The sequence below is a fragment of the Haliotis asinina genome, chromosome 1, assembly GCF_037392515.1.
Source record: "Haliotis asinina isolate JCU_RB_2024 chromosome 1, JCU_Hal_asi_v2, whole genome shotgun sequence".
Lineage (NCBI taxonomy): Eukaryota > Metazoa > Mollusca > Gastropoda > Lepetellida > Haliotidae > Haliotis > Haliotis asinina.
In genome coordinates, this window is record NC_090280.1 from 101,986,263 (window position 1) to 102,006,347 (window position 20,085).

Here is a 20,085-nt window from a genome sequence, read left to right on the forward strand (position 1 = left end):
TGTTGATCGTCTAACTGCCACTCTCGCTGCTCTAGGTGCTCTCGCTGATCAAAATCACATGGCTATAGTCGTTAAATGTTCGTATTCCAGCCGAATGCCCAGCATGACTTTGGTCGAAAGCATTACCCACGTGCACCCAACGGACATTGGGCTGTGCAAATGACCTGGTAGTTCAGGTTTTCCATTTGCTTCCATTTTCCATTCTCCGGAGGTTTGCGTAACTGAAACGGACATCGCTGACGTCAATGCTCAAATGACTTTTATGGTCGTTTTCTAGACGATGGCACGACCCCGGTTCCCCATGAAGTCGCGTCTGTCGCCGTCTGATTCTAAACTGATCTGGAAGAACAGGCGAGCCGTCTCAGGAATGATGACACCATTTGCCTTAAGGTTGGGGAAACGCACCAGCAACATTTGGTTCTCATCGATCGTGCTCGGATTGTTGGTGATGGTTACTGACTGACACACGGCTTTGACCTGCAGGGGTTCTCTCAACTTTTGGAATGGGTTAATTTTTTGTCTGTAGGCAGCAATCTGGTGGATATAATGAACGTAGGTTTTTCTCCTTTTTATGTCTTCAATAGAAGAACCACGACTGAAGGTACTGGTTATGACAATATTCTGATGGATGATTTGGGTGGCGATAGAGCCCCATTGCTCAATGACGGTGGTGACGAAGACACAAGCAACGTTTTGAGTGACTGATGGTGAAAATTGAGTTGATCCTGGCAGAATTGCATCGGGTTCCGGAACCAAGCGTGTAATGCCTTGACGTTCGTGACCATCACCCTGTACTTGTCAGAGACATCGATAAATCACTGGGAACCAGTCTTGGCATCCACGTCATGTACATGAGATCGGTAGCTGTGACATTTGTATCGTTTGTGTGATAGAACATGCTCGGCATATCCCATATGTGTGTAATGTGTACAGGTCCATGTCAATGCTGCACGCAATCGATAACATGTCAGGGGAACTTAATGCCACTCTCTGCGATTTCACCTACTACCCACGATGAGCCAACATCGACGAACACAATGACTGGAACCAGTCATCCTACTTCTGGTTAAAAAACTGCTTGCAGACTTCCTCGACCCTCGTGTACGTGTGGATCTATGGACGGAGCTGAGCGTAGGAGCATGATGCAATATCGGGATAGACACGTTAAACTGGAATTGTACTATCAATGTGCTGTAGCGCAATCGGTTGCGTGGTGCGGCTTGTGGTGTAGAATTTGCGCGACTTTGCATTCTGAGTTCGCATCCCGTCATTGCCTCAGTGGATTACTTGCAAACTTTCGGTGAGAGACGTAGTGTTACGGTGTAAGCAGGATCATATCAGCTGGGTCTCTGAATAGGGCCTATCTGAGCGGGACATTCTCATGGCGAGAGAAAGGCAGGCCCCACAGTCCCCAGGGAGAAGTTGTGCAAACCACCATCTTCCGATATTTCGCCCTAGGGGGTTGTGGCTGCCAGGGACGTTTTGCTATTTTTTTAACCTTTCCATCCTTCTGTCTTTGGTGGCACATCCAAGGATGTCTCAGGCGCAGCCCTCGCTGTTTTAAGGGGGACTGGGAGGCTTCGTTCCCATCAATAGGTCTCAGAAGAGGGGATGTAAGAGAACCCCCATTGTGATACTGCTACATTGGCAGTATTCAAGTCAGTCATATCGGCAGTATTCCAGTCAGTCATATCGGCAGTATTCAAGTCAGTCATATCGGCAGTATTCCAGTCAATCATATCGGCAGTATTCAAGTCAGTCATATCGGCAGTATTCAAGTCAGTCATATCGGCAGTATTCAAGTCAGTCATATCGGCAGTATTCAAGTCAGTCATATCGGCAGTATTCAAGTCAGTCATATCGGTAGTATTCAAGTCAGTCATATCGGCAGTATTCAAGTCAGTCATATCGGCAGTATTCAAGTCATATCGTGACTAAAACATGTGTATCTTACATTCATTAAACATTACATAAAGTTCATTTATTTAAAACACAATATCTGTCAACGAGGGACAGTTAATACAACTAGAATATCACAGATATAGATATAAAACTGGTATTTAACCTAACACTTTCATAATATTGAGGACAATACGGTAACATTGCCTGCCATCAACGGAAAGTAGGCCACAAAAAACAAAAAGAACACACTCACATGATAACTTATTTAATTAAAGGGTCATTAAAAACATAATCAGCACCCGGCATGACAGGTCAAGGGATTAACTAGGGGAGTCCACACACCCCTCCACACACACACACATTTCAGATGTTGACAGTTTGTTAACAAATATAGTCAATTGTATCGATGTACAAAAATGTTGCTCAAAATTTTGAAAACCACAAATTTTGGAAAAAACCCTCAATAATCAAATGATTGGACGTGGTAAATGAAATCTTACACTGAAATATTCATCGCTTGTGATGGGAAATTCACTACAGTCAGTGGAATGTATGGACGTTGGGGACTACTATGGTAAACATGAACGTCAGTGACATCGAGTCCCTTCTTTAAATGATACAATGATGTATTCTACTTTGCTCTAGCGGAGAGTTTCCAAATGCAAAATTTTCAAACTCGATAGAATGAGGTATCTGGCTTGTCTCTGGGTCCAGTGACACATATACATATGGGCTATTCTGATTGCACTATGAACGTTGTAAAGACCGACGCTCGCCATGTCTCTTTACAAATGGACGTCACTCCGTCACTTGTAAAACTAAATTACGGTCCATTTTATCCCGGTATCATAGAATTTTAGGGAGAGGCGTTTATGTCCGGGAACCACTCTACTCTCTTTAAAGGAAAGAACCATTACTACGACAATGAGGATAATGCCTCATGTTATGTTCATTGAGATTGCAATATGTTTGACTGAATAATGTCAGTCACGTGTTCTTAAACAGTAGTAGTGCACACACACAGCCGTAGTTTGCTTTTTATAACAATATAAAGAAAAAGGCATTGGAACTTGAACTTGCTATACGTTCCTGTTGAAGAAGGTCGGCGTGTTATGAATACAGTACTGATCATTGTAAACCAAATGACACCGTGTTTTCTAGTCTGATTAGTTGAAAAAACACGATCGAATGGTATTCGATTCCCGGAAATTGCAAGACTATTCGCTGTGTAGAAACATGGCAAAAAAACCCAAAACCCAAACTGTCTGCAGTGGTGATATTCAATCATATTGTGACGTAACGTCGAAACCGTCACAAATGAGCAGTTCCAGATATTCCCATGGAAACCAGCTCAAACGTCAAGATGCTAACACCTCATGCTGTACCCGCACTCGATGTAAATGAGTGCAGACAGTAAAACTCACATGGGCCTTTCTGTGCTTACAATGCTGATAAACATGATGTGTTGGCCAATTTCAGGGTGTTATTGAGTGTTTGAAGCCAGACAGTATTTCACTTGAAATCTCGCCATCGCCATCGCTTCCAAATGAATTTCCGTGCTTCAAATACTCAATATATCCCTGAAATTGGCGAACACATCATGTTTATATTCTGCAGCATACTACAATGTTACCTGGTGTGGTCGGTACAGAGTTAGTTCGTAAACGGGTAGCCCCTTCTTCTTCTGTGGCTGTGGTCGATACTGGGGTAGCCCCTTCTTCCTCTGTGGCTGTGGTTCGTAAACGGGTAGCCCCTTCTTCTTCTGTGGCTGCAGTCGATACTGGGGTTGCACCCTCTTCCTTTGTGGCTGTTGTTCGTAAACGGGTAGCCGACCCTTCTTCCTCTGTGGTGGTGATCGGTACTGGGGTAACCCCTTCTTCCTTTATGGATGTGGTTCGTACGAGGGTAGCCGCCCCTTCTTCTTCTGTGGCTGTGGTCGGTATTGGAGTAGCCCCTTTTTCTTGTGTGGTTGTAGTCGGTACAGAGTTAGTCCTTTCTTCCTCTGCGACTGTGGTTCTTAAACGGGTAGCCCCTTCTTCTTCTTCTTTGGTTGCAGTCGATACTGGGGTAGCCCCTTTTCCCCCTGTGGCTGTTGTTCGCAAACGGGTAGCCGCCCCTTCTTCTTGTGTGGCTGTGGTCGGTACTGGGGTAGCCCCTTCTTCTTGTGTGGCTGTGGTCGGTACAGAGGAAGTCCTTTCTTCTTCTGTGACAGTTGTTCGTAAACGGGTAGCCCTTTCGTCTTCTGCTGCTGTGGTCGGTACAGAGGTGGCCTCTTCCTCTGTGGCTGTTGTCCGTAAATGGGTAGCCGCCTCTTCTTCTGCGGGTGTGGTCGGTTCAGGTGTAGCCCCTTCTTCCTCTGTGGCTGTTGTCCGTAAATGGGTAGCCGCCTCTTCTTCTGCGGGTGTGGTCGGTTCAGGTGTAGCCCCTTCTTCCTCTGTGGCTCTTGTTCGTAAACGGGTAACTCCTTCTTCCTCTGTTTCTGTGGTTGTTATAGGGGTAGCCCCTTCTTCATCTGAGACTGAGGTTGTTAGAAAAGGAAGAGGTGTTATTTCCTTGTCTTTTAGTATTGAAGACCAAGAAATACATTAAATATGAAGTTTTGACTAGCTGACTGAAATTAATGCTAAAATGATACCAATGCCATTCAAAAGATCAGTTCAGCGATCGTTCTGATCAATATCATACAAGATTTTCAAGAGCCGAGTCCGTCTTTAATATCTTACACTATTTAGAGACTCTAAAGCCAGCTGCCAAATCAAAGTGCAGCACTCACCATTTACTGTTCTACTTTCACTGGCCAAACACTGGCCTATCGTTAACACACCAGCTATAGCTATCCACCATGGACTTACTTTACTGTCTGCTGTGTAGTAGTACATTACATCAGTACATTACAGAATCTACCTTTCTGTAGAGGTCTGGTCATTGTTTGGCGTTCTGGTGAACTAGGGTAACCTGTTTGTTTACATCTACTCAAGTGTGACTGACTTACCTGATCTAAGGCATAGAACACCTTGATGACCAACAGGTGCACACGTCTCTGAAGGTTGGCACCGGCACATCCGCCGCCCAGACAGCTGAAAAGGAAACTCTGTTTGAACGACCTCTGTGATTTCACGTTTTGGGACAACACTAAATACCAAGTGTACAGTGAAAAAGCGTGGTTGTAGAAACATCATTCACATTTTTTTCGGTTTTGTGTGTGTATCCTTGTAAATCTTTGCAAGAGATTTCATTGCCCAGTCAGTCAGTCGGTCTTTTCAGGCATAAAATTGAGTTTTTCTGTTTGTTGTTTAACAAGGAACTCACATTTATTCCCGGAAAAGACAGCGTTCTGCCGTCTAATCTGTATCAGACAATCCAGTGATTGATATGACAGAATCGCAATATGAATGTGATGTCTTTTGGGTCAAGGAAAACTCATCCCGGCTGCTCGTGAGTTGCTGACGATCAATTGTATAAGGATATTTTATTGTGAATAACGATGTTTCGGAAAACCATTTTCCTGGGGATTTACCAAGATGTCTAGTATCAGCTTGTCATTCTCGTACTTACTTCTTCTGCAGACAGTTCAATGTAGACGGAGTCGTCATCAGGTCTGACGGCGTTCGGGACCTCGGTCTCCGTCACTTTGTTGAGGTCACACACTGCTGGATCTGCCTTCCAGCGCCAGTTGACAGAGACACAGTAGGGCGAGTACATACACAACGTGTAACACTGTACTCGGGCACTCACAGCCCAGCTGCTGACCACGTGGTCAGGGACAACAGCCATACCAGGGACACTTCTAACCCCTGCCGTCAGCCCTATAGCTCCAGCCATCATGGAAATGGCCACTGAAGCCATATTCAAGGCAGTGTATACCATCACAACTGCAGCTAACAGAGCGGATGTGTTTGCTTTCCTTCTCTTATAGAACCTGCATCTGGACCTACAGAACTGTACAGGACATTTTATCTATTCCCGATATATGTTAAATAATCCATTTGAATATGATCTTAATCACTAATTGGCGAGACCGGTCAATGTATCGACGACGGATCAGTTGGATATTAACAACAAACACGTGATTGTTCCAAACAGACTTGACAGATCAATTTATCAATTAAAACACTAAATTGGTTTGTTCTGGTTGTATTCGGTTATTGGCGACATTACCTTTGAAGGCAGAATGTACAACAGTTTTGTGTGTAACTTGCAAAGTCTGTGATTATCTTAACAAGGCCCATGTGAATAGTTAGAATGCCCGATACTAGGCGACTTTCTGAAATGATAAACCAATTGTAAGGGACGGTGGGTAGTCTAATGGTTACAATGATTGGCTCGTCACACCAAAGTCTCGGGTTCCATTCCCCAAATGGGTACAATGGGTGATAGTGCTGGAATATTGCTTGGCGTAGAGTAAGACAGAATAGTGCTTGAAGTTCACTACAAACCTATGCAGTTTGCAAGGAGCATTTGGTCCAACTGGTTCTGTTTATATCGCCATGACCCAGAACTTAATAATCACGTTTGAGTTACAGTCTCGTGGTTTATGAAGTCACACCCACTGAGTCGCGGATGTGTGATTGGAGGACAACGATTTTATGCGTGATTCATGCAATGTTGAGCACCTGTGGTGGTTTCGAGTAAACAAGTTACTGAAGATCGTAATAGACAATCTGCACTGCTTCTGAAGCTAGTCTAAAATAAATTGACTCAAAGGCAGACGTTATTATGGTACAAGAAATTGATTCAGTGTTCAATTCATCGCTACCATCTCGCTTAAAAAGGATTTTAGCACTCTTCAAATGCAGTAACTTTAGAATAGCTGTCAACACTGGAAGACACCAAGCTACACCTTATCAAGAAAGGCTCCGTCCTCTCTGTTTATAAAAAAACTAGTATTTTGTTAAAAATGAATATCATGTACTTTTAATCTGTGAAACTTATAGTTTTTCCGTAATTCACTTATTGGTAAATACATCCACCTCTCAACAAAACTTTGTTTCCTTATTTTCGTCTCATGATTACGATATTTTGCATAAAACTTTAATCGTTTTATACAAAGCACAACAAATGAGGTAAATAATATATGATATATTTATGTCACGCTCTTGTACTGTATACAAATATGGTCAATGAGCAGTGATATTTTGTAACCCTAAATCTCTCTGTATTTTGGGCCAAAGGCCTTATACTGAATAAAAACCTGTCTGTCTGTCTGTCTGTAAATTTTGAACAAATTCATTGTTATTATATTTTTTAATCCGAGTAATGTATGTGTAAACATTAAAATTTAAATACTTGGCTTTTCAAAACAAACTGTAGCGTTTTTAGTGATCTGATTAATACTCATGTGCACACTATTCCTATGAAAAATACTTCCCCACATCCACCACAGACCATCACGTTTTGGTGTGAATGAACGTTTTAATTAGACACCGGATCTCTGCAATGTCCACATTCACTGGAAAGTTATCTTAATAAATAAACTCCATAACGAATTGGGATCAATGCGGGATTGATTAGGCAAGGATATAGCTTATTGCCTATGTAACAAGGCCTCGTTGTGACAAAAGAATTAACTGTCCATGTTCATCATTAAACCATCGCATGTACCTGTCTGAGGGTTAGCAGAGGGCTCACGGTGCGTTGACCTGTAATCGAAATGTAAGAACCGAAGAAACTGTTGGACAACAAACTTTATTGGAGTGTGAAGTGTTTCAAAGATACAATTTAAGTATGAAACGTAGGGAACATAGATTTTGCTTTGTGTGGATGTTTGTTCAGGTGTAAATGTATTCAAAGCATCAACAATCGATTTGAGTGTCACCAAGGGGTCCAGGTCAGATTAGCGAAGAGAAGCGACAAATCCCCTTTTCACATCCACCAGACATATTTGCAGTCGATTGTACAATTTGACTATCATGACTAGGACATTTGACACGCCAGGTATTTGTTGCAGCAGAACTACAACTGAAACATGTTGTATGGAAGTCTGGACCAGACAATTCAATGATTGTTATCATACGATAAGAAGGCAGAGCATGTGTTTATGAATCATTATGAAACAGTGATGATACTAGGTGTTCGCGAAAAGGTGAGAGTATCTTGTGCCCCCAAATGACAAGTGTGGCATGTGTCCACCAGATCCCAAGCCATGCTTGTGCCCCCAAAAGGCAAGTGTGTCATTTGTCAGCCAGATCCGAAGCCTTGCTTGTGTCCTAAATGGCAAATGTGGCATGAGCCACCAGATCCCAAGCCTTGCTTGTGTACCCAAATGACAAGTGTGGCATGTGTCCCCCCAAATGACAAGTGTGGCATGTGTCCCCCCAAATGACAAGTGTGGCATGTGTCCCCCCAAATGACAAGTGTGGTATGTGTCCCCCCAAACGACAAGTGTGGCATGTGTCCCCCCAAATGACAAGTGTGGTATGTGTCCCCCAAAATGACAAGACGGACTCGTGGCCCCAAATGACAAGCCGGACCTGTCTCCCCAAAAGAAGAAATTGTCTTGCATCCCCCAAGTAACTAAATGGATTGCATCCCCCAAATGGCACAACTTTGCCTGCATCTACTAAAAGACAAGCCTGGCTTGTGTCGGCCATAAGACGAGCCTGGCTTGTATCCCCGAAATGACAAAACATGGATTCTCTCAGCCAACTGCAAGCCTGACTTGAGTCCCCGAATTGACAAACATGGCTTGTGTCACCCAAATTACAAGCCTGGCACCTGTCAAAGAAATGACAGGCCTGGCTAGTGTTCCCCAAATGGCAACACCGACTTCCGTCCCCCAAATGACGTCAAGTAATCAGCTTAGGAGATTACACATTCGCTGATAATGTGATGCAGAAGACTTATTGTGCAAACCGGTGGATACGTTATCCTTTGTAAGAGAACTAAGCCAGCATTGTTTGTGAGGCATGAAAAAGTCCAAAGATCGACACAAAAAGTTAGTTTCGTTGAGACATGCCTGAATGCACTGTTCCACTTCAACACTTGAAATCTTTCGTTTGATATTTCCGCCCAAGTAAGATGCGGCGAAAAGCTTGAAGTCTGAAGAACAACCGTGCCCTGAAAAAATGCAATAGCAGATATTACAAAGAACGAAGGCTAAATATGCGACATCGCTGGAATAGTGCTTCAAAGCGACTTCAAAGTCATCCAATCATACGTACATATAAAGTGTATATATAGTTAAAGGACCACTAAACTCAATTTTTTGGTACTCTTTTTACCACTGCATTTGAAAGAATTCCGGTTAGTCATAAACGAAACACCATTTTTTTTCTTAAAAAAATAAACTTGTGGTTAATTAATACCAAGCGCTTAGAAGTTGCTAAAAAGCCATCTGCTTCTTTTAGCCCAAACGAAACCGCAGACAGGTTACGTAACTCTGTCGCCAGAGCCCTACAGTGACGTCATAGAAGGAACGATTTCCAGTTAAATGTATAGAAAATGTGTAGGAAGCTCGTCATTTTGCTGATTTCTCGACGTCACCAAAGACATGTCGAATTGTTGTGTTGCCGTCAATTGTTTCTTGGGGTCGGGTGATGGTGTCACTATACACAGATTTCCACCGGACCCCGTAGTTTGTGCTTAAATTGGTCGTTAGTGTGTGCGAAGTGAGCTTTGTGGAAGCCTGTGGTATATACTAAATCGGATGGTTCACCCCCTACCACGCTTCCAGGATAGAAAATGGAGTTTAAGTTTCATCGAGTTCATAAAATCAAGACTGCTTACTACACATTGCTGACCAAAAGGATTTTGCATGGATATAACGCTTTCTTCCTCGGAAACGAGGTTGTGGTCGAAGTGACAATATTATCGTAAGTAATCCTATATTGACCCCTTATGTATCAGCAATGTCATGTAAAATTCTAATGACCATCAATAAAATACATATTTTTCTACCAGTAGAAAGTAATTTTGATTTTGTAAGTCGGTGAAAACAAACTTAAATAGCATTTATCCCAAGACAGGGCGCCGTCATTTTTAAAAAGCGTGAAGTCATAATTCGAATTAATGAGATTATGGTTTGTTCTCATCAAGTTAGAAAATCAAAACTACATAAATATGTATTTGAATCATTTCCAAAAAGAGTTTGCATGACACAACCTGTAACATAACCTAAGCGAGGTCGGGGCCGAAGTGAAAATACTGCGCGATAAATTTCTTCACTTGCTAAATTTACTTGGTTTGTAACGTTCATTCACCAGTATGTAGACACTTGTCAATGTACGTCTTTATACTTGGTTTCATAATCCTAATTACTTTATAATAATACTTGTATGCATTTTGAAACTTAATAAAAAGAAGCGACCTGCGAATGTATAACAGGAATGTAATATGTAGACATTTCATAGTTTTCCTATATGAATCATAATTCGCACACACGCCCTAGTGTATGTCGTCTGCATCATTACACTTCACGACAAAAACAATTGATTCTGTTGAAAACTAATATAACTTATTAAAAACAATAATGCAAATATTAAAATTAACGTTATAGGAGCAAAGTCAGGCTATTACCTTCTTCGAGGAATGTATCCATCAATATCCACAAAAACAAGTGGTATATGATTCGTCTGCAGATTTCCCAAGTGATGTGTCTTTTAACAGTCTAATATAAGAAAACGTGATGCATCGTTTCACATTGCGGTATAGTTTCATTGCATAATATGCGTCAATCTTTTTAAAAAGTTATTTAGTTAGCCAATAATGAGCAATCAATCAATGTATTGGCGGTTAATCCTTTGAAAGAAGGCTGTTGTTTTACATAGACACAGACACGACAGTGTGTATTCAGTATAGATGAGGAAATGTACATACATAAACACTATCTTTTGACAAATCGCCCATTTAAATCCCTATAAAACTAATTAATCAATCAGCGTGTTATCGGTTAATCCTTTGATCGATCCAGACAAAAGAAATGCCAAATGGTGGCCTTTGTCGGGTAATCTAAGTGAGGTTACCACTAATTATACCTGTTATAAATTCATTAACTGAGAATCTAGTGAATGATGACAAATAACGTGTAGGTTTATACCACCTAACACGGAATACAACCCAGCGACTCAAAGTGATTTTGACAGAATCGTCTATGAAAACAAGGGTTGTAACTCGAAAACTAGACAAAGCAGGAGACAAAACTAAACAATAGTAGATTGTGAGAACATATAGCTTTCATTTTTCTCAACAGCTTTCGAGATTTCAGGTTTGTACAAACCTGTAAACGAACTAGTTTAGCCCATGAAATGTAGATGAATACTGAAAAGACCCTCATTTCCATACCTATTATTACGTCACGGAGACGTGCCTCTCTGATTGGTTGAAATTTGGATGAGAATTGTGCACTGTTGACAAAAAGGTCGATTTAAGGTAATTAAAGATCGAAATGAACAGCTTTAATGACGGGGTTTCATTTATAACGATGTCATCAAGTGATTTTGCATTTGTACCCTATTAGAGTATATGTGACCTTTAAGCAGTTTCTGTATCTTCAGGGAGAGATGATTTCAATTAAACAGTTTCTGTTTAACTAAAATCACTTCTCCCTGAAGATTCACGATTGAAGCATGTAGAAGATCCGTGTTGTGTTATTATTTCGGAAACTACTTCTTATATATTTACAACTGTACGCTTGGTATTATATATATAGTTGCAGATATATAAGAAGTAGTTTCAACCAGAATATATATATTCCGGAAAGGAATTGATACTAGACTCGTTTGGGATACAATTCAAAGGATTAAAGATGACAAGAATTTATGGATGATCAACTTCTTTATTGCAGGGTAGCGACGTTTCGGTATAGATTCTTATACCGTTTTCAAGCGTGTGGGGAATGGCAGGGGGAGTACAATATATATACAGCAGAGAGCATGTGATGACAATACAACAATAACAGGATTAACAATAACTATTTGAGGTAACAATACATTAGAGAAGTGTTGAGGTAAGCTGATTAAGGACTGAAGCCAGCGGGTGAGTTGACAGAAGCCAGAGTGAGATGAGTGGATTAATTGGTGGAAGCCAGGGTGAGTAGAGTGGATAAATTGAGACTGGCGGCCAGAGTGGGTTGATTAATTAGTGTTAATGATGCAGTTGAATGCCGGAGAGACAAAGACGCCTTGATCCCTGTTGATTGTTGGGTTGTGTCTGCGGATTTGTACTGCTTCAGCAAGTTTGCGTTGTTTGAAGTCATGTTTGTTGCTAGCAAGTGTTGTGACAGTGTCCCAGTTGATGTTGTGGTCAGGAAATTTGGTGATGTGTTCCGAAATGGCTGATTTTGTGTCACCTTTGTTTGTGGAGGTTTTGTGTTCTTTGATGCGTATGTTGAGTGGTCTGGATGTTTCCCCAATGTAGTTGCTGCCGCAGCTGCAGCTGATGTTGTAGATGACGCCTTTAGGGTGTTGTTGTTGTGTACTGTGTTTCCTACCGTTGGCCTTAATGATTGTTTTGAGGGGTGTTCCTGTTGTAAAGTAGGTGTCAATGCCTGCTTGTTGCTTGAGTAGGCGACTGATGTGGTGTGATGTTTTGCCGGTGTATGGTAGTGAGATGCGTATGGGAGCGGGATCAGGCTTGGTAGTAGTGGGTTTGGGAGGTGGGTTGACAGTGGAGTTAATGACACGGTTAACAAGTTGGGGAGGGTAGTTGTTTAGTAGAGTGAAGACATGCTTGAGATGGTTTAGTTCGGGTTGAGGAGAGACAGAGGGTAGGTTTAGGGCACGGCGGGTGAGGGTAGAGATGATGCCCGTTTTAGTTCGGAGTGAGTGGTTTGAGTCAAAGTGGAGGTATTGGTCAGTGTGAGTGGGTTTACGATAGACAGAGGTTTGGATGGTGTTGTCAGTAGTGCGGGTGACGAGAACGTCAAGGAAGGGGAGTTGTGAGTTGCTTTCAGTCTCAAACGTGAACTGAATGCGGGGGTGTTGCTGGTTAAGGTGCTGAAAGAGAGCGGAGGGGTCGTTAGCTTGGGGCAGAATGACAACCTTCCTGAACCAGCAGGTTGGTTTAATTAGTGAGGAACTGAGGGCTTGGTGCTCAAAGGAGGTCATGTAGATTTCAGAGAGGATGGGAGAGAGAGGGGATCCCATGGGCAGACCATGGATTTGCTCATAGAGTTCATCACCCCAGGTGAAGTATGTGGAGGTGATGGAGTTAGTAATGAGCTGAAGGATGGAGTCAGTAGAGAGTTTGGTGTCCAGAGGGGAGTCGAGGTTATCAAGGCGGTTACGGAGGATGTGCAGGGTTTCGTTAATGGGAACACTGGTGAACAAGTCCACTACATATCCCAACAATCAACAGGGATCAAGGCGTCTTTGTCTCTCCGGCATTCAACTGCATCATTAACACTAATTAATCAACCCACTCTGGCCCCCAGTCTCAATTTATCCACTCTACTCACCCTGGCTTCCACCAATTAATCCACTCATCTCACTCTGGCTTCTGTCAACTCACCCGCTGGCTTCAGTCCTTAATCAGCTTACCTCAACACTTCTCTAATGTATTGTTACCTCAAATAGTTATTGTTAATCCTGTTATTGTTGTATTGTCATCACATGCTCTCTGCTGTATATATATTGTACTCCCCCTGCCATTCCCCACACGCTTGAAAACGGTATAAGAATCTATACCGAAACGTCGCTACCCTGCAATAAAGAAGTTGATCATCCATAAATTCTTGTCATCTTTATCTCAGCAACTTCTAGAATGCCTCTCAAACAGTTTAATTCAAAGGATTGATTACAGAACAGTCTCGTTTAATGTTTACTTGGTTCCCTCTTACCTACTGCGCGATTTAGTGCGATAACCAGTCCAGTACAGCGTGCCCTGTCGTAAAACTAGTTCTGACTAACGGAAACCTGCAAATCGCAGAAATCTCAAAACGAGGCTCTGCCGCTGGAAAACTTTGGAGGTCTGGTACGGAATTGATATTTTATCAATCTCATTGTGTGTTACAGAATTACACTGAATAAACGCGAAAACTACATAACAGGTGTACCCACTAAACCAAACACATTATGAATCACAAACTGACTGGAATACTGCCGATATAGCTCACAGGGATACAGAATATATAACTGACAGGAATACTGCTGACATATCTGACAGGAATACTGCTGCCATAACTGACTGGAATACTGCTGACATATCTGACAGGAATACTGCTGACATAACTGACTGGAATACTGATGACATAACCGACAGGAATACTGCAGATATAACCGACAGCAATACTGCAGATATACTAGTAACTGACTGGAAGACTGCTGATATAACAGACAGGAATACTACTGTTATAACTGACTGGAAGACTGCTGATACAACTGACAGGACTACTGCCGATATAACTGACTGGAAAACTGCCGATATAGCAGACAGGTTGTTATAACTGATAGCAGTATTCCTGTCAGTTATATCAGCAGTATTCCTGTCAGTTATATAAGCAGTATTCCACTCAGTCATATCAGCAGTAATTCCTATCAGTCATATCGGCAGTATTCCTGTCTGTCATATCTACATTATTCCTGTCAACCATATCAGCACTATTCCTGTCAGTAATATCAGCACTATGCCTGTCAGTTATATCAGCAGTATTCCTGTCAGTTATATCAGCAGTATTCCTGTCAGTTATATCAGCAGTATTCCTTTGAGTTATATTAGCAGTATTTCAGACAGTTACATCGGTAGTATTCCTGTCAGTCATATCGGCAGTATTCCTGTCAGTTGTATCAGCGGTATTCTAGTCAGTCATATCAGCAGTATTCCTGTCAGTTATATCAGCAGTATTCCTTTGAGTTATTAGCAGTATTTCAGACAGTTACATCGGTAGTATTCCTGTCAGTCATATCAGCAGTATTCCTGTCAGTTATATCAGCAGTATTCCTGTCAGTTTTTCGGCAGTATTCCTTTTAGTCATATCTGCAGTATTCCTATCAGCCATATCTACAGTATTCCTGTCAGTTATATCTGCAGTATTCCTGTCAGTTATATCAGCAGTATTCCTGTCAGTTATATCAGCAATATTCCTTTCGGTCATATCGGCAGTATTCCTGTCAGTTGTATCAGCGGTTTTCTAGTCAGTTATATCTGCAGCATTCCTATCAGCCATATCTACAGTATTCCAGTCAGTTATATCAGCAGTATTCCTGTCAGGTATATCAGCAGTATTCCTTGTAGTCACATCTGTAGTATTCCTATCAGTCATATCTACAGTATTCCTGTCAGCAATATCGGTAGTATTCGTGTCAGTCACATCTGCAGTATTGCTGTCAGTTATATCTGCAGTATTCCTGTCAGTTATATCAGCAGTATTCCAGTCAGTTATATATCAGTCAGGTATGATATAACTGATATAACCGACTGATGACATAAGGGACATTAATACTGCAGATATAACTGACTGGAATACTGCAGATATGACCGACTGGAATACTGCCTAAAACTGTCAATCTATTGAAAACAATACGTTGTTACTGACTGCCATCAAGTAGAGGCTAGTCCCCGTGCTAGAGTCTATGGAGCTTCCTTCATGGACCTCAGCTGGTTTTACACCATCATTTCCGATGTTGGCAGTTTGTTTACAAATCTAGTCAGTGATATCGATGTATAAACATATTGCTGAAAATATTGAAAACAGTTCTATTTCTGAAAAGAAGCTCAATAACCAAATGATAGCTGACGTGGTACATAAAATCCTACACTTAATTATTCATCCTTTGTTATGGAAAGGACATGCCTGTTTGAAGGTATTTCAAGTCCATCTCGTGGGATGTGTGGACATTGGGGACGGCTATGATAAACTTAAAGGTCACATGCAACCAAAAAATCAAACATAATTAAAACACATTTATCACTTATTCATGACATATAATATACATTGCTGCTTTTAAAAAAACAAATAAACAAAATTATAAGCGTACAATCGCGATTCAAAAGTGCAATATTTTGTACTTGGGCTTACTTCCCCCGAAACGAAGCCCTCGGGAGACCGAGCCCAGTCTTAGCACCTGGATGTGCACTCAAGTGTAACGACGGATTCTGATTGGCTGTTTCATTTGCTGATCTGCTGAGGGTTCATTGTGTGTACAGACAGATGATCTGTTTGATGGGCATTTTAGAAGTATAGCCAGTCACAAGAAAGTAAGATTCTTTATGGATAACAACTTTTTTTGTGTACTTGATGCATCGTTTCAGTATGGATTCATATACTGTTGTCAAACAAAATCATACACACTAAAACAAGTCGTTATCCATGAAGAATGTATATAGAGATGTTGGATTTTGAAAATACATGTTCTCCGAATTTGCGCTCGATCCAATCAAAAATGACATCAGTAGAGATGGTAAACTACCGCGTGGCTGGAATCTGTCATTCGTCCAAGTACAAAGCAGGACTTGAAAATGACAAGAGTTTGCGCCAGTTTCCGTCAGATCCAGTCATCCGAAAAAAGTGAATGTAGTTTGTTTGCGACCCACTGACATAAAAACATGTCATGTGTATCACACGTGCCTAATTACATAATGTGGCAGAGACGGGACGCGGGGGCGCGAGTCATAAATCAACTTATTTTCTTTATGTCGTATACTCTGATAGGTGTTAAGTTCAAATTACACGTGGTCAATGATTGAAGCTGTGTACTGCATGTTGTCTTTAGCAGACAGGCAGGCAGACATATAGGTGTGAATAAACCAGACAATGAGCTCTGTGACAGAGACTGCTTACCACAATCAACAAGTTTTTTTTACGTAACGAGTAGATCATTTACTTGTTTGTGTACACAACCAACATTAGACTACTGCTCACAACCTCAGACGCTGGGCATGCATACTGTTTCAAGCTCCGCGAACCTATTCACTGCGCATGCGTTATGGACGCAGCGCAGCACAACTGTTGAAACCAGTTTTCCCCCCAGCGCTGGGGGGAATTTAGTGAAACGTTTGAACTCCGATTTCGCGGGCTTTTTTTTCATCGCGTTTTTTTTCAACTTTATAGGTTGAATTGGCAATTTTTATGATTTGTTTCGGTAAGTGCATACCGAAAGGTACCAGAATCTGCAAAGTTGTGTTTTTACGTTGCATGTGACCTTTAAACATTAATGACATAATATTTTCCCACTCGATAGAAACCGCGTGTGAGTCATATGACTTTAAGCGTTCCTTTTTCGCATGAGGTATCTGACATGTCCCTGGGCCCAGCTACACATGGAATCCTCTGAGTGCACTATTGACGTTGTAAAGACCGATGTTCTCCACGTGCATCTACAAATGGACGTCACACCGAACACTCGACTTCTTGATCTAAATTTAGGCCCTTTTTATCCCGGTATCACAGAATTTTAGGGAGAGGCATTTATATCCAGTGAACCGCTCTTCACTCTTCAAAAGAAAGAGCCATCAATGCGGAAATGAGGATAGTTCCTCGTATTTGTACCATTCAGTATGCAATACGTTTAACTGAATAATGTCACGTGTTCTTAAACTATAGTAATGCAAACACGCAACCGTATTACGAATTTGTGCATCATAAAACAATATATAGCACAGACAATTTACGGTATAGGAAGCTGCCCTGTTATGTGTTCCTGTTGAAGAAGGTGGGCATGTTATAAATACAATACATATCATTGTCATCCAATAGTCACCGTGTTCTGCAATCTGATTGGCTGAAAAACAAGATCGAATGGTATTCGATTCCCGGAAAAAACAAGACTATTCGCTGTGTAGAAATATGTTTCGTTGCGGCGTCTGCAGTGGTGACATCATTCAAATCATATTGTGACGTAACGTCGGAATGACGTCATAAATGAACAGTTTCAGATGTTCCAAAGGAAACCAGTCGACACGGCCAGATGATGACATTTCACTGCTGTACCCGCACTCGATGTAAATGAGAGCAGACAGTGAAACTCATATGGGCCTTTTTGTGCTTACAATTAGGAGATAAACAGCATGGTGTTATTGAGTATTTGAAGCTCAAATGAATTTCCGTGCTTCAAATACTCAATATCACCATGAAATTGGCCAACGCATCATGTTTACTTTTATCTTTTAACTATTTTCATTGTGGTTTGCAACTTACTAAACTGTTCAATATGTTACCTGGTGTCGATACAGAGGTAGCCCCTTCTTCTTTGGCTGTGTTTGGTACATGTGTAGCCCCTTCTTCCTCTGTGGCTGTGGTTCGTAAACGGGTAGCCCCTTCTTCATCTGTAGCTGTGGTAGTTATAGAGGTAGCCCCTTCTTCTTCTGTGGCTGTGGTCGTTTTAGGGGTAGCCCCTTCTTCCCCCGTGGCCGTGGTTCGTAAACGGGTAACTCCTTCTTCTGTTTCTGTGGTCGATATAGGGGTAGCCCCTTCTTCCTCTGTGGCTGTGGTTCGTAAACGGGTAGCCCCTTCTTCCTCGGTGGCTGTGGTCGTTTTAGGGGTAGCCCCTTCTTCCCCCGTGGCCGTGGTTCGTAAACGGGTAACTCCTTCTTCTGTTTCTGTGGTCGATATAGGGGTAGCCCCTTCTTCCTCTGTGGCTGTGGTTCGTAAACGGGTAGCCCCTTCTTCCTCGGTGGCTGTGGTCGTTTTAGGGGTAGCCCCTTCTTCCCCTGTGGCTGTGGTTCGTAAACGGGTACCTCCTTCTTCTTCTGTTTCTGTGGTCGATATAGGGGTAGCCCCTTCTTCCCCTGTGGCTCTTGTTCGTAAACGGGTAACTCCTTCATCTTCTGTTACTGTGGTCGATATAGGGGTAGCCCCCTCTTCATCTAAGGCTGTAGTTCGTATAGAGATAGTCCTTTCTTCATCAGAGACTGTGGTTGTTAAAAAGGAAGAGATGTTATTTCCTTGTCTTTTAGCATTGAAGACCAAGAAATACATTAAATAGCTGACTGAAATTAATGCTAAAAAGATATCAGTGTCATTCAAAAATCAGTTCAGTGATCTTTCTGATCAATTTCATACAAGATTTTCAATTGCCGAGTATGCCTTTAATATCTTACACTATTTAGAGACTCTAAAGCCAGCTGCAAATCTTTGTGCAGCACGCAACATTTACTGTTCTACTTTCACTGGCCAAACACTGGCCTCTAGTTAACACCAGCTATAACTATCCAACATGGATGTTTTACTTTACTGTCTGCTGTGTTTAGTACATTACGAAATCTGCTTTTTCTGCTCGGCATCTAGAGGTCTGGTCATTGTTTGGTGTTGTGGTGAACTATATCGTGAACAGCCTTTTTGTTTACATCTTGTTAACTATGACTGACTTACTTATTCTAAGGCACAGATGGCCTTGATGACCAATAGGGATACACATCTCTGAAAGTTGGCACCGACACATCCGCCCAGACAGCTGAAGAGAAAACTTTGTTTGAACGACCTCTGTGATTTCACGTTTTGGGACAACACTAAATACCAAGTGTACAGTGAAAAGACGTGGTTGTAGGAACATCATTCACATTTTGTCGTTTTTGTGTGTGTATCCTTATAAATCTTTGCAAGAGATTTCATTGCCCAGTCAGTCAGTCAGTCGGTCTTTTCAGGCGCAAAACTGAGTTTTTCTGTTTGTTGTTTAACAAGGAACTCACCAATATTCCTGGAAAAGACGGCGTTCTGCCGTCTAATCGGGATCAGACAATCTGGTGATTGATATGACAGAATCGCAATGGGAATGGGAAACTCATCCCGGCAGCGATCAGTGCTGACGATCAATTGTATAAGGATATTTTATTGTGAATAGCGGTGTTTCTGTTTCTGAAAACCATTTTCCAGGGGATTTACCAAGATGTCTAGTATTAGCTTGTCATTCTCGTACTTACTTCTTCTGCAGACAGTTCAATGTAGACGGAGTCGTCATCAGGTCTGACGGCGTTCGGGACCTCGGTCTCCGTCACCTTGTTGAGGTCACACACAGCAGGATCTGCCTTCCAGCGCCAGTTGACAGAGACACAGTAGGGAGAGTACATACACAACGTGTAACACTGTACTCGGGCACTCACAGCCCAGCTGCTGACCATGTGGTCAGGGACAACAGCCATACCAGGGACACTTCTAACCCCTGCCGTCAGCCCTATAGCTCCAGCCAACATGGAAATGGCCACTGAAGCCATGTTCGAGGCAGTGTATACCATCACAACTGCAGCTAACAGAGCGGATGTGTTTGCTTTCCTTCTCTTATAGAGCCTGCATCTGGACCTACAGAACTGTACAAG

General features: G+C 42.0%; 1 protein-coding gene across 1 annotated transcript; it reads right to left on the reverse strand.

The window, feature by feature from the left end:
- Positions 1-273: 273 nt before the first annotated feature.
- LOC137277636 (mucin-22-like) lies at positions 274-19,983 on the reverse strand. The gene is made up of 8 exons (XM_067809468.1): positions 19,693-19,983; positions 19,145-19,226; positions 17,992-18,684; positions 12,710-13,171; positions 5,458-5,738; positions 4,895-4,979; positions 3,536-4,420; positions 274-575 (listed from the first exon to the last, which is right to left on the reverse strand). The coding sequence occupies exons 1-8, from the start codon at positions 19,981-19,983 to the stop codon at positions 274-276; spliced, it is 3,081 nt and encodes a 1,026-aa protein (XP_067665569.1).
- Positions 19,984-20,085: the final 102 nt, after the last annotated feature.

What these genes read in the sequence shown, in the direction of transcription:
- LOC137277636 (XM_067809468.1), bottom strand. Translation starts at nt 19,983, where the DNA reads ATGGCTTCAGTGGCCATTTCCATGTTGGCTGGAGCTATAGGGCTGACG. An exon ending in CATCCAAACCTCTGTCTATC is followed by an intron (nt 5,739 to 12,709) that starts GTAAACCCACTC and finishes ATATGGCTTCAG; the next exon opens with TGGCCATTTCCATGATGGCT. An exon ending in CTCTGTACCGACCACACCAG is followed by an intron (nt 576 to 3,535) that starts GTAACATTGTAG and finishes CTTCTATTGAAG; the next exon opens with ACATAAAAAGGAGAAAAACC.